The sequence below is a fragment of the Nycticebus coucang genome, chromosome 12 (genome assembly GCF_027406575.1).
Source record: "Nycticebus coucang isolate mNycCou1 chromosome 12, mNycCou1.pri, whole genome shotgun sequence".
Taxonomy (NCBI): domain Eukaryota; kingdom Metazoa; phylum Chordata; class Mammalia; order Primates; family Lorisidae; genus Nycticebus; species Nycticebus coucang.
This window is the reverse complement of record NC_069791.1, coordinates 61,888,769-61,908,777: the sequence shown is the minus strand read 5'-3', so window position 1 is coordinate 61,908,777 and position 20,009 is coordinate 61,888,769. Positions and strand designations below refer to the sequence as shown.

General features: G+C 52.3%; 1 protein-coding gene across 2 annotated transcripts in view; it reads left to right on the top strand.

Annotated features, from left to right (window-relative positions):
• PRKAR1B (protein kinase cAMP-dependent type I regulatory subunit beta) overlaps positions 1 to 20,009 on the top strand; it is a 161,340-nt gene that overhangs the window by 110,875 nt on the left and 30,456 nt on the right. For both annotated transcript variants that reach the window (XM_053554643.1, XM_053554644.1), the window contains exons 5-7: positions 9,770 to 9,831; positions 10,156 to 10,202; positions 19,331 to 19,489. In XM_053554643.1, the coding sequence (XP_053410618.1) occupies positions 9,770 to 9,831; positions 10,156 to 10,202; positions 19,331 to 19,489 (268 nt within the window). The remainder of the gene's footprint in view (positions 1 to 9,769; positions 9,832 to 10,155; positions 10,203 to 19,330; positions 19,490 to 20,009) is intronic.

Below are 20,009 nucleotides of genomic sequence, written 5' to 3'. Positions count from 1 at the left end.
ACCACAGACTAGGCAGCCTTAACACAGGGATCTCTTATTTCATAGCTCTGGAGGCTGAAGCCCAAGGTTAAGGTGTCAAGGGCAGGTCCTCCCGAGGGCTGCATGGGAGAGTCTGTCCCAGGTCCCCTCTTGGCTAGTGGGTGGCTGTCTTCTCCCTGTCTGTGAGGGTCTCCTTGCCTTTTCTTAAGGACACCAGCCATATTGAATGAGGGGCATGAGCCTGTGATCTCATCTTAGCTAATTATAGCTACAATGACTCAATTTCCAAATAAGGTCTTATTCTGAGGTCCTGGAGTTAAGACTTCAAAATACAGATATTGGGGGATACAATTTGACCTGTATAAACACCTACCTGGCATGTAGTATGCTGTAGCATAACCGAGGGTGGGGTGATTAAGGGGCTGACCAGTCTGTGGAAAAACAAAACCCGACTCCCATGGGATTGACTGAAAATGTAACAGTGTATTTAGTAGAAAGTAATTGCTAAGGAATTGTCCTTCCCCCCCCAGCCCCAAATCCAAATGTTGAAGCCTGGACCACCAGTGTGATGGCATTTGGAGGTGGGGGCGGGGGAGGTCATGAGAATGGGGCCCCATGATGGGGTCAGGGCCCTAATTAGTGGAGAGTACCCTCTCTGCTGACTGTGACACTGGCCCACCATGAGCCCTCCAGCCTCCAGCACTGTGAGGTATTAATAAGTGTCAAGGGTCCATTGTTTAAGCTGCCCAGCTTTGTTGGTGTTTTGTTAGGCAGGCAGAGGAGATCAGAGCAGAGATGCAGGAGAGAGTTGCTCTGCTTGGTTGTGGAGAAGTACTCTCAGGGCACAAACCATGAAGCAAAAAAGAGATTACATTAAATGAAAGATGTCTACTTAAAGAAGGACATTCTTATGGACAAGTTGATAGATGACCAATTGTAGGCAGATAGTTGCTACATCTGAAATTGACAAGAATGATATCTAAAACACAAGGAATTTCTGTATATCAGCAGGAAAAAAGATATCAACCCCAATATCAAGACGGTCAAAGGATGTGAACAGGAAATTTGTGAAAGAGGAAATACACTTATATAAACCCTGGAAAAGAAGCTCAAAGCTTAGTGATCAGGGAAATACGAATGAAAACCAAACAGTAGTTAAGAGATACAGCCCAGGGCGGCGCCTGTAACTCAGTGAGTAGGGCGCCAGCCCCATATGCCGAGGGTGGCAAGTTCAAACCCAGCCCCGGCCAAACTGCAACAAAAAAATAGCCGGGCGTTGTGGCGGGCGCCTGTAGTCCCAGCTGCTCGGGAGGCTGAGGCAAGAGAATCGTGTAAGCCCAAGAGTTAAGAGGTTGCTGTGAGCCGTGTGACGCCACGGCACTCTACCTGGCACTCTACCGGAGGGCCGTACAGTGAGACTAGTCGGTAGGGCGCTGGCCCCATATACCGAGGGTGGCGGGTTCAAACCCTGCCCCGGCCAAACTGCAACCAAAAAATAGCCGGGCGTTGTGGCGGGCGCCTGTAGTCCCAGCTACTTGGGAGGCTGAGGCAAGCGAATCGCTTGAGCCCAGGAGTTGGAGGTTGCTGTGAGCTGTGTGAGGCCACGGCACTCTACCGAGGGCCATAAAGTGAGACTCTGTCTCTACAAAAAAAAAAAAAAGAGATACAGCCCAGATGTATCAGTGCAATGTGGGTAGATTTAAGATACACTGTACTCGGCGGCGCCTGTGGCTCAGTGAGTAGGGCGCCGACCCCATATGCCGAGGGTGGCGGGTTCAAACCCAGCCCCGGCCAAACTGTAACAAAAAATAGCCGGGCGTTGTGGCCAGTGCCTGTAGTCCCAGCTACTGGGAAGGCTGAGGCAAGAGAATCACCTAAGCCCAGGAGCTGGAGGTTGCTGTGAGCTGTGATGCCACCACACTCTACCAAGGGCGATAAAGTGAGACTCTGTCTCTACAAAAAAAAAAAAAGATACATTGTACTCCATGAAGAAAAAGAAGAAACAGCTCGAACCCTGCAGCATAATACCCTGGGGGGAGAAGGCACACAGCTTGAGATTCTGTGTCCTAAGAGAAAACACTCAAAGGGAGATACCTCAAATATCTTAGAGCAATTGCTGTGGGCAGGGAGGGTAGCGGGGGTGGAGTAAATGTATAAATAAAACAAGAACGGGTCAGGGTACGTCCTACATATTTACATCTGAGGTTTAAGAAAAGAAGCTGGAACAGGGTGTTCCACAAATCACATGCGTGGCAAGACTGACAGGCTGTGGTTGTCAGGACCAGTGGGGTCTGCAGCCCAGAGACCCAGCAGGCATTCCACTAAGTGCGTGTCCACAGCTGAGTGAGTGGTAAGGCAGGAGGCTGGGGCTGTGGCCTGAGTGCCTAGCTCTGCCTCCCTCACCCCTGCTTGTGTCTCTGGCCAAGAGGAGCCTTCTCAGGCTCTGGGCTGGAGGAGTCCCAGTTTGGGGAGAGGTGGGGCTCTGGGGGCATCTGTGCAGGCAGGAAGTGCTGAATTTTCCTTTCGAGCCTGTTGATGAGGCTGTATGTTGCGGCTAGGCAAGCCCTGTGCTGACCCTAGGGCGGGGGTTTGCATCCCACTCATGGCATGTCTACCCTTGGCTCTGTGCTGGAGGCATTGGCTGCCTGCTGCAGCCCCTCAGGCAGTGGAAAGATCTTTCTATGACTGGTACTTGCAGGCGTGATGGCATCTTGTAGGACACTCTCTGATGCCTGACCTCAGGGACGTGTACCTTCTACTCTGGGGAGAGGAGCACGGTGGGTGAGTGGTGGGTGGGAGCTCTTTAGCATCCTCTGAGGCCTCATCTAGCTGGGTGGGCTGCCTCCCCCTGGCTGCAGGGGTCTTTCTGCTAAGCTATGTGTTTGGGGCTGACAGGGGCTGCCCTGCCCACGCATCCCTAGCTTGCTTCGCCCAGGGCAATTGGCCTTCCCAGCTGCCTGCTGTAGCAGCTGGTTTGACATTGGATCATGGAGACTGAAAAGGGAAAGCCTGGTATTTTACCCTGGGATTGGGGCTCTCTACTAGGCCCTCCCTATTCTAGGGCAGATAGACTGGACAGGATTCAGGTAAGACCCCGTTTCCATGGTAACCCCTTATTCACAGGGGCTCAGAGGCTCAGGCTCTGCCTCCTGCCAGAGCAGGGAGAAGACAGGGCTAAGGCCAGGAGAGCCCCTGGGGCTGACCGGGTGACAGCAGGTCCCATCAGCCCTAAGTGACCAGTGCTCGGAGGGCTTACCAACAGGTTATGTTCAGGGCATTCCAACATTTGCTTGCAAGTCAAGAATGAGCTGCTTTTAAAATGGCACTTGTGTGGTAGAGTTTAGATTTAAAAACAGAAAACCAGCATTTTCTTTAAATTACACCTGTGACGAACATTTATAATATTTTTGTTTAATGGGGAATAAAAAGCTCAGGATGGTGCATCCCTATTTGCATATTTTTTCCCCAAAAATATATCAAGTTAGGATCCTTTGGTGGCATTTTGTTCTCGGGGTCAGATGTTGTCATGGTTATGCCTTTTTTTAAAAACATTGATTCCACGGTAACTACTAGGAAGCCACACCTTTGGAGAGTTAGTGTGAAAGGGGAGACTTCTCTGTGGAAGCTGTGGGGTCTGTGGGGAGGCTGAGGAGCCCACAGCCAGGAGCAGGCAACGAGCTGGTGTCTGCTGGCCACGGCTGTATCAGCAAAACTGGGGAAAGCACTCCTTGGACTGGCTCCCGACAGGACCTCCTGGCTGGGAGGACATGGCTCTTGGGGAAGACCCTGGGGTTGTGGTGCCCTTTCCCACCTGGTCCCTGGCATTGCTGAGGACCAAACCAGCTGAGGCCAGCCTGGTGGGGGTCATGGGGTGGCCAGCTTTGCCCAGAAGTAGAACCTGATCCTAGGCAGGTAGAGAAGAAAGGCCTCCTGTTCTGTTGACGGTGGGTTCCTGGGGAACTCTGTCCTGACCTCCCTGGGCCCTGAGAGCTTCTCCAGACAGATCTCATTTTGCCAGTGAGAGCCAGCTCCAAGTAGGGCGCTGAGACCCTCAGTGTGGAATGGCTGCACAGAGCAGGCACCGTGCTGCGTGTACTGCCTAGACAGGGGCCCACAGTCCCACCCAGCATGTGCTGCTGGTGCTGGCCGAGAGGCAGGAACAGGCCCTAGGGGAGCTGTCTGCAGTATTCAGAGCATTGACTCCAGGCCCCACTACCCGGGATCAATAGCTGCACCCTCACTGGCTTCCTGAACCTCAGTTTCCCCTTCTTTGTATAAAATGGGAACAGTAATGGGGTCCTATGGTTGTGAAGTTCAATATTGATTAGACTTTCCTCTTGGGTGAGGGAATTTGGCATGGCCTGAGGATTCAGATTGGCTGCTAACATTTGGAACAAGTAGGTGTAGTGTTTTCCCAAGTGACAAACTTCATCATTAAAAAAACAAACAAAAAAACAGACATAAGTTAGTTATAGGACATCAAAAATAGCAAAAAGACAAAAATAAATAAGAGAGAATTGTTTCAGCAAGTAGGGGGTTTTGTCCAAAGACTCCAGTGAATCCTAGTGATGTTCCAGTGTCTTGGCACTGACGGAAGGGGGATTCTAAGTCACCCCACACCATGGCATAGCATGTGTGCTATTGTGTCGTTTGTGTGCCGACAGACCTGGTTGTCTGAAGTTGGGCAGATGTAGCCTGCTGCCAGCAGACATGCGCCTCCTATGAGTTTCCCTGTCCTGGCCAGGCATGGAGGGCTCCCTCCCCTGTGTGCTCAGACCCTCACACTCGAGTTTCCAGGTGTCCCCCACCTGCCCGCCCCTGTGGGGACCTCATACTGGCCCTTCTGCTCTTGGCAGGCATCCTGCGCCCTCAGGGTTTGGGGGAAGGCCATTGGAGGCTGCTTGGGGAGAGGGGGGGAGTTCTGGAAACACATTCTAAGGTGAGGATTCCTGTGCAAGTCACCACCTGCACTTGATGTGGCTGGGAAAACCTGGAGCTGTCAGAGGAGAAAGGAAATGGCATTTCTGGGAAGATGATGGTGTTGTGGTTGGGCTGTTCTGCCCTCCCTGTGCTGTAGTGGATCTGAGGCCCCTCGCTGGGCGAGCCTGGCCCTCTCTGCATGCATGGAGCATATTTAAACATTTTGCCAAATTACTCTCTCTCATTTCTTTGGATGAGAGGCAATGAGTCTTAGCGTGTGTAATTTTGGAGGTGCATCTGGCACATCCCTTAAATGTGCCTCTTCAGAGTGTGTTTGGCTCTGAGCAGAGCGGTTGTTCTGCGCCATAGCTTCCTTATGCACTATAGGTTTGGAGTCTGTGCTACACTCTGAAAAGCATGTTTTAACATTTTAAACTCTAGATTTTGCCTCTTTTGGTTGCTTTAAAAATACTAAAATTCTTAAGTCTGCCCTTATGGGGAGGTGTGGTGCTTTCCCAAATGACAAATCTACATCTTTAAAAAAATAAACAGATATATAAGTTAGTTACAGGACATTACAAAACACAAGTCAGTATAAGTAATAAAAAACAAACAAACAAAAAAATTCATATGACTCAACTCCCATCCCCTCTGTAGCCCGAGACAGTTGCTGTCAGCATCGTGGGATATGGCTTCTGGGTTATTATTACCTTCCCAAAGCATTTTATCAACCACTTTTCTCCACCGACAGCATTGGGAGCATCCTTTTTTTTTAATCATATGTATCAACCTTAGTATTTTTAATGGCCACACAATGTTATATATATTATATGGAAGTACTATAATTTATTTAATAAATCTTCTATTGTAATTTGGGGGGTTTGGATCTAACTTAAATAGTATTTCAGTGCATATTATTACATATACATCTTTTCATAATCTAGTTGTTTAAGTTCCTGAATATGGAACTGATTGTTTAAAGGGTAGACATGCCACCTGTGCCGTTTTTCTGTTCATCCACCCAGCCATCTGCCTTCCCATTCACTCTTTTTTTTTTCCAGTTTTTGGCTGGGGCTGGATTTGAACCCGCCACCTCTGGCGTATAGAGCTGGCACCCTGCTCCTTTGAGCCACGGGCGCCGCCCCACCATTCACTCTTTCTTTCCTTCCTTCCTCTCATCTATCCAACTACCAGTTTATCCATCCACCCATCCATCCACTCACCCATTCATCTTATAGGTTTACTTATCTATCAATGCATCCATTGACTCACCTGTCCACCCACTATTCACCCATCCTCCATCCATCCATTCATCTAACCACCCACCCACTCATCTACCCACCCATGCACCTATCTATCTAGCCACCCCTTTATTCACATATCTGCTCACATATCCATCCTTCCATCCATCCATTCATCTATCCACCTACCCATCCAACCATCCATTCACCTACCATCTACCCACTCATCCATATTGCACCAAGGACCAGCTGAATTAGGCCTGAGTGGGCCTGGGTATCAGATTGGAACAAGTCCATGGTCTTCATTCTCAGAACTTACACTCAGCTAGGCAAGGGAGGAAGTCAGGAAACCATCACCAACAAGTGAGTAGCAGAAGGACTGAGCTGCTGCAGGAAGCAGAGGTAGGGGCTCCCAAGGAGACATGATCTCTGAGCCACAAGCCAAGTGGGACTGGGGCCCAAGACAGTCCATTCTCTAGACAATGCACATCGGCCAGCCCTGGTAACTGGGGCTCCTTTCTGGGCACTTGGCTGAAGAGAGCTGGCCACATGCACCCCAAACACACAGATCTCCAGGCCCCTTGATCAGAAGCTGGTCCAGGGCACAGAGAGAGGCAGAGACATGGTAGGAGAGACAGGCAGGGAGAAGCGAAGAAGGGGTGCTGTGCTCTGCACCCCAGGGAAGACCAGGTCTGTGGAACACTGAGGGCAGGGCTGGAAGCCTGGTGACATCGCTTCCCAGCTTCCCAACCTAAGCAAAGTTACTTGGTATCTCTGGTTTCCTTCCCTGGAAAACAGAGGTGATTATAGTTTGATCTCGCAGGGACAGGTGAGGATGAAACAAGGGGTAGACCAAAGGCCCTTGGCCCCCACAGGAAGCGGCAGCTGCTGTAGAGTCTTCGGATTTCATTTCTTTTGCCAAGCCTGAGTGCTTGGGGGCCTTGTGTCCCCCAACTTCGCACAGTCCCTAATGCAGAGAGGTGCTAAGGCCATGTTTGCTGATGGGCATCAGGTGGTGGCCCAAGTGTGGGATTGTTTATGATTTAAACCTTCCAGAGGTGACTTCAATGCCATCTGATGCTCTTGAGTGCTAAGAGAGAAGAAGGAATTGAGTCTTGTTTCAAAGGATGCAGAAGGTGGGAAAGGAGGATGTGCCTCGCAGTGTGTGGGCAGAGCTGACTGGAGCTTGGGCGCACATGCTTGGCCTGAAGACAGTCCGTGTTTAAGCTGAAGGCCATCAGGGCACTGAAGTTTCCTCCAGAGGAAAATGGGTCCTCCAGGCCTTTTTGGTAAGCAAGGCAGGCTCTGTGGGCCCTGCTGTTCAGAGGTGGGATTCATTCTTCTTCCCTCTCCCCAGGCCACTTCTCTGCTGGCCACTCACCCGTGGAGTTGAGGAGATACCTGTGTGGTCAGTGGAGAAGCCCTGTGAGGGATATTTTAGAGGTGCTCAGAGGAGGTGCTGCTATAAGCAGGAAAGATGCAACTGGGTGTGAGGAAGAGTCTGCTTTGACTGATGCCAAGGGCTCAACCTCCCTGTTTGGGGACCTACATCTCCCAGGAAAAAGTTTCAGACGACCCCTGCCTTTGCTCAGGCCCAAGTAGAAACCCCACGAGATGAGAAGATGCTACCACTTTCATCTACCTTCCCTTCTTGGGAAGTTCCATCATGGCCCAGTTTATGATTGCACAAACACAGGGACATTTGAAATGTCCTGGGCAGGAGTGGATGAAGGACTGAGGTGTGTTCATACAGAGAGCACCAGGCAGTGGGAGGAGGAGCTCACAGGAGTTGCATTTTCAAGATGCGTTTCAGAAAACATGTCAAGAGGGGGAGTAGAGTTACAAAAAGGTACCTTTGTCTTAGTGAGAAAGATAGGAGATAGCAGCGGCCCCTTTTGGGGGCTGTGCACACATAAGTGGTGACGCGGAATGTGTTGGGGGAAAGCGGCACCTTTCCTCTCACCCTGTCCAGGGGTTGGAGCTGTCTGCTCCGGTCCAGGAGAGAAACGTTCACAGCTGTCCAAGTGGGGTGGGTGTGGGTACTTAGTGCCTGCTTGTTTAGTTATGGCATTTTTTGAAGTATTTGGCTATCATAAGTTGAAATATTTTTAAAAGAGGGAGAAATTATAAAATATCTCTTAAAGATCTTTTCCGAAAACTCTTATTTTTTGATTTTGAAGAAATGCCATTTAAAAACAGTGCCAGGGTGACCCCCACAGGCACTCACCCAGGATGCTGTCATCCAGAAGCATGTCTGCCAGAGGTCCAGATGCCAGGGCAGGGCTTGGGGGCAGCTGGGCCAGGCCCTAAGGCAGGGAGGGTCGGGTCCCAAAGACCTGCCCACTGACCCCTCCAGGTACTGCTGTCTTCCCTGAGAGAATGCAGCAAACAGGAAGCTGAGTTTAGTGAGGTTGGGAACTAGAACTCAGAAAAGAAGCATTTTTTAAAAAATAGAAAACAACCACTATTTTGAGTTACCTATTTATATATTCTGGCCCCTGGAGATCCAGACAGCACTGTCTGGATCTTTGAATATGGGTGGTTTTTTTTTTTGTTTTTTTTTTTTATTTTTTCATTTTTTGGCCAGGGCTGGGTTTGAATCCACCACCTCCCGCATATGGGGCCAGTGCCCTACTCCTTTGAGCCACAGGTGCCGCCCTGGATCTTTGATTTTGTGTTTGCTTCCAAGTGGCTAAGCAGACCCCAAGTATCAGTGAGGACCTATGATCTGAGCCTCACTTCGAAGTCAGCTGCTCTTGGACTATCGCAGTGCGATGCATTCCCTGCCTGGGGTCTCCAGCCTCCCTGTCAGAGCTTCTTGTCAAAGCCATCAGGGGCACCAGGTCCCCAGTAGTAGTTGTTGCATTTCAGGAATGTGATGTGGATGTCCCTGACACCAGTGTCCTGGTTGCAGTCTCGGCATGGTTAAGGGCTCTGGGGCAAGTGTACCTCTCCTTGCTGACTCACAGGTGCCAGCTAGAGGAGCACCATCTCCTCACTCCCCTTGGATCCTGTTTGCATGGCCCATTTCACATCCAAATTTAGAACATTGAATGGCCGGGCTGCCCAGCCACCACAGCCTCCAAGCTCAGGTCATGGCCTGTGCTTTCCCTGGGAGGCTCGGAACCACATCGCATTTCTGCATCAAGAGTCCCAGGACGCTCATTTGAGGAAAAATGTTCTCCTTGAAAGAAAAAAAAAAAAAAAACATTGTCAAAATTGGTTGTTGTATTATAATAAAACTGTATTTGCTAACATTAGATATGTTCACAATTTATTGTTACTTTTAGTTTTTTTTAAGTGGACCCCCAAACAGTATGGATGGTGTGATCCTATTTTTTTAAAAACCAAAACAGCGAACACATCTGTGCACAGAACAGAAGTGGATCCGGAAGGCTGCGTGCCCGCGGCTTGTGGCGGTTATCTCTGGGCAGCAGGGTTATGAAGGATTTTAATTTTCTTCTTTGAACTGTCATAGCTTTTCTTATTTTTCCTGACAACTGTGAATTGATTTGAACAAGACTGAGTCAGTGAGCACATAGCTTGAGTTTTTAACGTGTGAAGTTAAGGGAGGCTTTGCGGTGCCAGGGCCTCCTGCAGTCACCAACACGTTGTCTTTTGTCTTTCAGTGACATATTCGATGCCATGTTCCCTGTCACTCACATCGCTGGGGAGACAGTTATACAGCAAGGTATGTTCTGCCTTCTCCTCTGAGCCAAAGCCCAAAGGAAAGAAAGGCCTATCACCTAAAAACATGTATTTTATAAAACCTTCATTATCTATCCTGGAGAAAATTGACTAATGAAACTTAAGAAAAGTTTGTTGAACAAGTTAACTCACTGTGTTTCCATCATCTTTCTGTCATTACAAGAAATTTATGGGACCCAGCTTTATCCTTAACAATATGTAAGAGGGTGTTGCAAAAGTTGTTTGCAAGAAAAAAAGAGCCATTGTAACTTATGCATCTTGATGTACATTGCCTCATACATCTGTTATCCTTTTTCTTCTGTTTTAGGGAATGAAGGAGATAATTTCTATGTAATTGACCAAGGAGAAGTGGACGTGAGTATTGTGTCATCTGTGGGAGGCTTCACAGTCTGTATAGCCCGGGCCCCTACTGAGCTCAGGTCTGCAGATACCTCTTTCTGAGTGATGTGTTTCTAATGTTTTAACAGGAGAAGTAGCCTATCGCATTTAAAGGACACTATGAAAATATCAAAAGTGCAATTGGGAATCAGGGCAGATGCTGGCTGCCTTGCTGCCATTGCCTGCTGGCCCTCGGCTGAGATGGCAGGGTGCTCTCGGTGGTCCTGTTAGCCTCAGCCGCATGAATGAATGCCCTGACCACTCGAAGTGCGAATGTTCATGTTTATAGTTCCCCAAGTACTGACGTTATAGACCAGTGGTTCTCAGCCTGTGGGTCGCGACCCACAGGAACTGTATTAGTTTGCGGCATTAGGAAGGTTGAGAACCACTGTTACAGACCTTTGTGCCCAGAGTTCACCAAGCTGTGAGCTTGAGGTTCCCAGAACATTACTTTCTCCCACTCTCATCCGTCTCAAGAGTGGAGAGACCTTCAGTTTCATCCAGATACTCATCCTACTTTGGAAGGAGAAGCATTCCCTTCTCAGGAGATCCCATCTGGGGCCCCAGGGTTGGAGCCCAGGTGCTCTGGAGTGAAAGGCTGTGGGTGCTCTCCCCCAACCTCCCCCAACCCCCGGCCCCTCACTGGGCTCCTGCCCTGCGCTCAGCAGCCAGGGGACCTTGGTTATGTGGGGCTGAGGGCACCATCTCTCACTAAAACCCTCGGTGGGTTTGTTTCTCTCTAAATCAGGCCTGAGCCTCTGGCATGATGGGCAGGGAAGGGCCTGAGTGACACTGTTGTTCCTGGATCCTGGATTCTGCCTGGCACTTTGCAGCCCTGGGGCCTTTGTCTGTGCCAGGACCCCTGCCACCCCTTTGGCATAATCACCATAAGCTCTTGCTTCTCCTTGGTCTCTGCTAAATGCCACCTGGTTGTCAGTGGGCACTTCCTGTTGCCCATGTTTCCTCTGTAGGGTGTACTGAAGCTTACAGTTAGAGGAGGCACTTGTTCCTATGACCATTTCTCTGTGATGGGCTGGAAGCCCCAGAGTGCAGGGACTGAGACTGACCAGGGCATTTGAGGGTCTGTGAAGACCCAGACACTCGCTTGGGCTGGCCCGAGTCACTTCTGGGTCTGGGAGGCTGGCACAAGGCCGTATACCCTTCCCTGTGCCCCTGTGCAGGAGGGGCCCTGGCACTGGCTCTCCACTGTCACCCCCAGTGGTGGTGGTGCCGCCACCCCCAGCTGCCATGGGGAGCTATTTCAGGGCCTGGCCTCTGCTCTCTGTGCCTCTGTCCAATCCATCCAAGCTATTTTGGACCGGGCATTTACTCGTTTATTCCCCAGCAGCCCATCTACATCCCCTCTGCCGCCGTGTTTCTGGGAACCCGAGCAGACCTACTGGGCTTCCGGAGCTGCCTGCACAGGAAATGACTCACGGTTCCCACCTCCCACAAGAGGCACGCACAGAATCGCCTTGAGGCCCGGCCGACCCGGGCAAAGAAAGTCCGGGGTTTCTCTTTGTCACCGTGTGCTCTACTCTGATCTTGAACCCATGGGCTTAGCCCCTGGACTGGGCTCTGGACAGAACTTCACATAGGGGTTTGTGAGTTCTCCCGGCCCCTCCAAAGAAGGAAACTGAGGCAGGAGCTAAAGTCCCCAGGGGCTGCCCCTGCCACAGAGGAAGTGTGTGGAGGAAGGATGGCTGGAAGGCGGGGCAGCGGTTCTGACCCTGGGCTTAGCTGCCCAACTGGCCACAGAGTCATCTGCTGGCTTCACCCTGGTTTATAAAAAAAAAACCCAGACCAGGAAATAGAAAAGACAGAGGAGGATGCAGCCAGCGTCCTGGCTGGGGCTGTCCGAGGAGGCGGCCCTGCTGTGCCCAGTGCTGACACCCAAGCCTGATGGTGGGGCAGGGCTCAGAGTCAGACTCAACCCGCAATAGACAGGCAAGGATGATCCTGGAGAGGGCCCAGGAGCCTTGCCTGCCCCGTGCTGGGCCATGCTGAGGGGTGGAACACGTAGGGCAGTTGGGGGCTGCTTGTCCTCGTACCACATTCACAGCTCAGTCCAGAATCCCATCCTATTCATGGCTCCTTTTCCACTTCACACTCTCAGCCCCCAGTTGATCATGATTCTGGAATTTTCTTGTCTTCTCCTTCCAAGGTGTTTGTGGAGTGCTGGTGTGGACATGGCATTGCCAGGCCCTGAGTGAATCCTCACCAAGGGCAGGACACAGCCCTGCTGTGGGATTGGGGGCTGCAGCTTAATGGGAGAGATGCCATTAAGCAGGAAGTTAGCAGAGGAGCGTCTTGGTGGCCTCCTGTCCTCCCAGACTCCTACACATCCTTCCATACCCCACAGGGCTCAGCCTCTCTGTCTGCTGCTGGGCTTTGATAAACACTGAACACAGCTGGTGATGGAGCTCTGGAACCTCCCCAGCCAGCCTGGGATCCCCTGTAGGTCTTGGCTTAGGCCTTTCCTTACTCCTCGTCTGTGTCCACAAAAATCATACAAATCCAATTTGATTCCAAAGACATCTTCCAAGTTCCAATTTGCACCATAAGAGCTTAGAGAAGAAATGAAGGAGCTGAGACAACCCCAGGGAGCCTCACATCACACATACTTTGTTCTCTTGAATGAGCAGGTGCAGAAAAGGGCCAGGCCTTTCCTCTGCATCTCTTGTGGTGCCCACAGAGCCCAACATGGGGGCCAGGAGGACAGTGGAGGGGTCAAAGCACCAGGTGTACGCAGGGGCCTGGGGCTTTATCCTTTGGCAGGTTTCCTGGGCCCAGGTCCTTAGTGCTTATAGACAGGGGGGAGAGTAAATGAGATAATTATCATAAAGTGCTGTCTGCAGCACTGGTATGGGGAAGAGGGGCTCTGTCTACTATTCCTCTGCCCCCCTGTTCCAGCGAAGGCACTTGCCACCTCCCAGCCACATTGAACTCCCCCACCCCATCTGGTGTCCCCAGCCTATACACCACAAAGAGCTTGTTCCCCAGCAGAGGGAATGGCTCTGTCTATGCCCTAGGCCCAGCCTAATCCCAAGGAGGGGTGGGGACATGAGAGGCCACTGTTGCCATGCCTAGGGGGCTGTCCCCTAGGCAGGAGCAGGGTGGATGCTGTCTTGGCTGGTCTGGCACACTCAGGCCTTGGTGCCAGCAGTCCCTGCTTCTCTAGGCCCTGCCCGCCCACTTTCATCTCTTCTCCCTCTACCCGCCCCACTGGACGTCACCCCTGCTGCAGATTGTGCAGCGCCAGTGCTGTTGCCATGGCCCTTATTCACAAGAGTGAGGTGGAGGAGGGATGACTGTCCCCAGTCATCAGCCCCTTGAAAATAAAGGCCCCACAGCCCCTGGTGGCTGTCACTGCACGAAGCCCTGGGTGCTGGACTGGGGGGTGTGGGGGTGAGGCTGCAATCTGCGTGGGGCAGTCACCGAGCCTTCCCACAGACTGCACCCATGTGGGTCCATAAACAGGACTGTGGTTGGTCTCCTCCCAGGCCAGGGATGTGTGGAGGCAATTTGTGAAGGAAAAGAGTGAAGTCACCACCATAGGACTGGAGTTCCCCACATACATTGTCCAAGCAGATCAAGGCTCCCCTGTCCCTGCCTGCCCTGCCCTGGGTTCAGGTACAAAGGCAGCCTTAAGCCCCTGGCTGTACCCCAGCTCTAGCAAACTGGAATGTCTGGGCTCCATGGGCAGGTGTCTGCGTTCTGACTACAGCCTCACATTTTGGATAATTGGGCCTCAGGTCCCCCATGGGACAGGCTGTGACTTATGGGGCCATCCCATTGTGGATGTGCCAGGACCTCACTGCCCCACCATGGTGTGAATGCCAAGCACCTTCATCAGTCTCCTCAGATGTTCCAGCCAGATGGGGTGGGTGGCAGGGAGTGCCTGGCAGGGCTGGGCGTGGTGGGCACAGGAGCCGCGTGGAGGGAGAGCTCCTGTGATGTGGGCGGCCCTTCATGTACAGGGTAAACACGACGGGCAGTGTGGGTGAAGGCCACATTTAAAGGAATCAAAAGATGCTCAGTAAGAAATCTGGAAGGAAAGTGGCATGTTGGGCAGCGGGGGTGAGTTATGGGGACATGTATTATAATAATTACTGTGATTACTGCTCGGGGTGGAATCACGGCAGTCCCAGGCAGCCCCGCCAGGCCTGAGTCTGGGAGCCCCACAGGCTGCATTTTGTTTGCTCATTTTCTGTAAACTGCCTTCCCTGGGGCCTGGGAGGGGGGATGCTGAGCATGGTGCTTCAAGGCTAAAGTGATACTAGTTTATTGGGGGTAGAGAGAAGAGAGGGACAGTCACTGTGGGCACTACATCAGATGCCCAAGGACCAGCGGAGGCTGCCTCCCTCAAACAGGTGGGCCTGGGATTGGGCTTCCTGAGCACACTTCCCTCTGCAGGGTGGGCAGCTGGTCTTTGACCAGCTGCACCCCAGGGCAATGGCCGGATGACCAGATTCCAAGAGCACCAGGTTGGGTTTAAATTGCGGTTTTCCAGAGGCTCTGAAAGTGCCTGCCACAGTATGCATGCTGCCAGGAGCTATAATCCATTTTTCTGAGTATAAAAATATCTTCCAATTTATTTTATTCGTGGAACATAGCATTTCTACTTAAAAGGACATCAGCTGTGGACTTTCCATTTCAAGCCTTGTTTGAGGCCTGACCCTTCCCCCCATTGTTTCCAGGCCTTTGTTATTTGAGGACTACCTCCTGTGCACCCTTCCCCAACCCTTCTGTCCCTACTGGGCTCCATACACAATGTCAGGAGACTCCGATTGGAGCCAGTGAGGTCCCACCTTCAGGCGACTTGGTGTCCCCCACTGGGAGCAGGGCACCCCGGGCACCTTGGTGCTTTATGTGTGTTTTAACCATTGTTAAGTGCACGGTTCAGGGGCATTAAGCACATGCATTGTTGGGTAGCTGCCACCACCATCATCTCCAACATTCCCGAACTAAAGCTCTGTCCCTGCCCCTCCCCACCCTTTGACAGCCCCATCCTACTTTCTGTCTCTGTGAGCTTGACTTCTCTGGGTCTTCGAATGAATGGCATCTCACAGTGTTTGTCTTTTTGTGTCTGGCTTACTTTGTCCTCAAGTTATGTTCGTGCTGTAGTGTGTCAGAGTTTTCTTCCTTTTTAAGGTGGAGTGATGTTCCATGGGGTGTAGATACCACCTTTTGTTCTCCCTCATCCACTGGTAGACGCTTGAGTTGCTTCTAGGTGTTGCTGTTGTGATTGTATCACCTTCTTTCAGGGTATTGTGTCACCTGCTTTCACAGTGTTGGGTACTGTGTGACCTGTGGTCCAGAGCTGGATGGGAAGGTTTTCTCAGCATCCAGGAAGCTACCAGCATCATGTTACTGATGTCATGAGTCCAGGGACCTCACCAGCCCTTTGTGTTTTCTGCTGAGGTCCTTGCTGGCCTGGCTTATGGTCATAGGTCATTGGATGCAGCCTGGTGGGGACCGAGCCCTGAAATTAGGGCACATGGGTCCCTCTCCATGCACAGCCACATGATGGTGTTAGGTGAGGGTGGTGGGGCAGGTCCTAGCTGGCAGCTATCCCAGCTGCACTTAGGCAGACACCATGGGCTCCATTTTTGGGAGGAGCAACTGAATTTAAGGAGGGTTAATTGGGAGGTCAACAGCAAATTCCAGATTTGAGTTCAGGGTCTCCACTAAATCCTGCCTCTGGGGCCCTGTTCTACATGAGTTCTTGGGGGCCAGGGCCACAGTGGATTGGGTGCCACGGGAGGAGGCTTGTGGTACCTGCTACTCACAGCAATGGTCTAGGTATGGCCTATGGAAACCTCTGGAAGTGGTGATACCAGCAATGGGGTGCAGAAACCTCACATGCCCCGGGCTGACATGGCTGCTGCAGGGGTCGGGGTCACAGCTTGGAAAGTACAAGATGAAGAGAAGTGTGGGAGGCAGGTGCCAGGCAGTGGGCGCCTATGGGTGGCAGTGGGGACGCTGGCCATCTGGGCCTGTGCTGACCTCACTGCTCTGTGTGGGAGCCTGGGCAGTTTCGGGGGATTAGGGTGGGTTGGGGTCTGCCTCACCAAGCACAGCAACAGCCTGATAAGGCTGAAGCCACGTCTGTGGCCAGTTCCCAGCCAGGTGGGTTATTTCACTCGTTCCTGGGGATCCCTGCACTGTGGACTCCTGTGGCCCTCAGGTGCCCACTGCTGCTATGCAGTTGCCGGCGCCTCCCCCTGCATCTCCTGTCTCTACAATACCCTGCAATCTGAAGCACACTGCTCAAACTCCAGGGCGTCATCTGCTGAAATACAGATTTGTCCAGGAATCTGCATTTCTAGCTGGCTCTGATGTCAGTGCAGCTGGTCCACCGGCCTCTGGACGCTCCAGCTGTTCCCCACCTGCCGCCAGTGGGTTTCCCACTGTCTTTAGGGTCAACGCTGTTTTCCTTCCCTTTTCCCAGTCCTTCAAGACTGTCCCTCTCGCCTGTCCCATTTGGCATCTCCGCCACCCCCATCTTCAGGCTGTAATCTAGTGCCCTCCAATTCTCCGCTCCTTGGGGCCTGGGCACGTGCCGTCATTGTGTCTAGCTCTCTCCTAACACATCTTCCTCGTGAGGCTGAAATCTGACCAGGAGAGGGGAAGCAGTGTTACCCTTTCATCCAACACTTGGCCCCTGGCTTTTTTCTTTCTGGGCCTTTTTGGGTGAGTGTGTGTGTGTGAGCATTTGCCTGTGGCCAGCAGTGCTGTGCAGGAAGCAGGTGCTTGATCAACTCTGAGGGGTGAGCAGAGGAGGGAATGGCTGGCCAGAGCTCTGTGAGAAACTGTAGTCCCTGTGGGGCATAAATGTAGCCCCAGGGCCCCCACCATTTTCCTTTTAAAAGAAGGAGAAAACACAAAAAATGAAAAAAAAAAAAAACAAGAAGTAGCCCCTTTGCGTACCAGCTGGGGTGGGGCCCACACTGTGTGCGGAGCAGTGACAGAGGCCAGTGTCCTGAGAAGGATGGCTCCTTTGTCCTCTGGGGCCAATGTGGCCCTGGCCTGTCCACAGACTGCACAATGGTCCCCTCTGACACTGCAGAGGGAGCCCTTGGAGGCCGAGGAAGGGGGTCTTCATGGAAAAGGCATCTGAGCTGCTCCCCCACAGCCCTGTCCTACAGCAGCAGATCCCCACTCCTTGGGGATGTATCCCAGGAAAGTGGGGGTGTGGCTGCTCCGGGCTGGCTCTGCTGAGATGTGCCCTCTATTCTAGGGGCCCCTTTGCTCTTTGGCAGGTTATGGTGTATCTTGTTCCCTGCCCTGGGCAGCCGTTCAAGGGGACAATTTTCTCATTCCCCTACATGAAAGAAAGAAGTGTATCCATCTCCTTGGGCATGCAGCACTGCCTGCCTGCCTTGCAAATCTCTCCAAACCTCAGGGCCATGTCCCCTGAGCCCATGTTGCTTTTATGACTCAGCAAGAACACAGGGGGGTGCTAGAAGGGGGCGATGAGTGAGCTGCTGGGGAAGGGGACTGTACAGGTGCCCCCAAGGCAATGCCGGCCACCCAGGCATATCGGGCACGTACTCACAACAGGGGGAGGCCCAATAGGGTGGGCCTGGGTTCCTTTCACGAACTTGGGGTTGGCTTTGGGGATGGGTCGCCTGGAATTCTGGAGGCCCCATCTGAGTGGTGTGAATTGTCTTTCCATTAACTTAAAACAATGTAGGAAATTTGGCACGTCAGCTAGAGATGAGAGGCTGGGCTGGGCTCAGGCTCTGGGTCCCTGTAAAAAAACGGGAGGCAGCTATCCCAGTGGAGGTGCTCCAAAGTCCCTTCACCCCCAAAACTCTGGGATTTCAAGCTCTCCCTCCACCTGCCCCTCCACGTCTGGGGCACACTCCGCCTCCCAGTCCAGGGAGGACAGTTGTCCCCTGATTCCTTAAGGGCTGTGGGGGGAAGCAGGTGTTCCTCCTGCCGTGGAGGTGGAGCTCTTAGCCTTCCTCCAGGAACATGGAGCCGGGATGAACCAGGTGGGGCAAGCACAGATGCCTCCAGTGGCATCTGCTTTGCACAGCTGCCCCTTCTGTTCCCCTCGCAACTCTCCACTTCTCCCAGCCCTCGCTCGCACTGTGTTAGGGTGTCATCACCTTTGTGGCATTTTCTTTCAGATAGAAAACTCTGGGCATCAGTTCTTACTCAGATAATGAGTCATTGATTTCAGTAAGAATCGACTTATTGAATGATTCATCGCAATCCATTCTCTCCCAATATGCACCCAATGGGAACGATTTTGCCAATGGGAACTATTCTTCAAGCTCATTGACACACGGAGGGGATAAAGAGTGAATTGTGTCAAGTCATAGTAGCCAAATCTGCACCATCCCTGCATAATAAACAATCTGCACCATTCTTGCGCGGATGCGGCCGTGCACGGTCAGTGCATAGTGGCACACTGTGCGGGCGGTGGCCCTGCAGCATGAAAAGGAATCTTGTCCTGGCCCTTTCCTGGCCCCACTGGGCAGCAGAGCCAGCGGAGGGCTCCCATTCACACTCTAGGCGCAGGGAGCAGGGTGCTGTTGAAAGGGGGAAGGCCTAAGAGGAAGGTTTTTGTCCCAGTGGGTCTGCATGGCTCCTGGGGCTACAGTAGCACGTGTGGGGGTCAGGGAGTCCTTGGGACTTGTGAATGGCAACATGTGAACGGAGAAGCAGGGTGGGGTGCTCAGGTGGGAACAGAGCGCCAAGGTGGTGCCTGTGGAAGTTGCAGGGTCTAACTCAACTGACACTGAGTCTATAGTGGACAAAGAATTGACCTGAAGGCTGCCAGGAAGGCAGGCTAGATGCTGGGATGCAGAGTAGGGCCACGAGGTGCTTCTGCCCCAGGTCCTGGTCTGTCTTCCTCTTGTCTGCTGATACTTTCCAGCTGCAGCCCTGAACAGGATGAGGTGGTGCCTCTGTCCACACACCACGCTGGCCTGACTGAGGCTCCTGAGTTGGGTATGGGGAATTCTGCCCACAAACAAGGGGGCTGTGCCCCTCCTTGCAGGGACTCCCTGTAGGGGAGCAGTGGGGACTCCTGTGTGGGAAGCACCCGTCACCCTACATATGACATTTCTCTGTCATGTTCCCTGAAGGTGTACGTGAATGGAGAGTGGGTGACCAGCATCAGTGAGGGAGGCAGCTTTGGGGAGCTGGCGCTCATTTATGGCACCCCCAGGGCTGCAACAGTGAAAGCTAAGACGGACCTCAAGCTCTGGGGCATTGATCGGGACAGCTACCGGCGCATCCTCATGGTGAGTGGTACCTTGGCCCCAGAGGGACCTACCTGTGGGCAAGTATCACATGGAGACCCTAGCTTTATCCAAGTTGGGACTGGACCTGGAGGAGACATTTCCAGTTTTCCTGATTGATTCAGCCTGTGAGATGGGCAGAAAGATAGGAGGAGTCTGGTAAGCCTCTCAGAAGATAGGCAGATACCTGAGAAAGTCCTTTACCTATCTGGAACATAGCTGTCATGGCTGGAGCCCTAGCCACCATCCTGGACCATCAGTGGCTTTGAAAATGAAGCCCTTTCCCAAAGTTGTGGAGCAAAGCTTGCTGCTGACACAGTGAGGCCCCTGCTCACCCCAGGCTCCCCGCATGGGGGAATTGCTCTTTATGCTTTTAGGTTTTATCTTACATGAAGCCCAGGGCACCCTCAGGGTACTCTGCTCAGTGGGAGCACATGTGGGTGCACACACATGTACAGGCCTGTGCACATGTGCCTCCCACTACGGGGTGAGCTCGCGGACTGAGAAGGACCTTCCCTGGGAG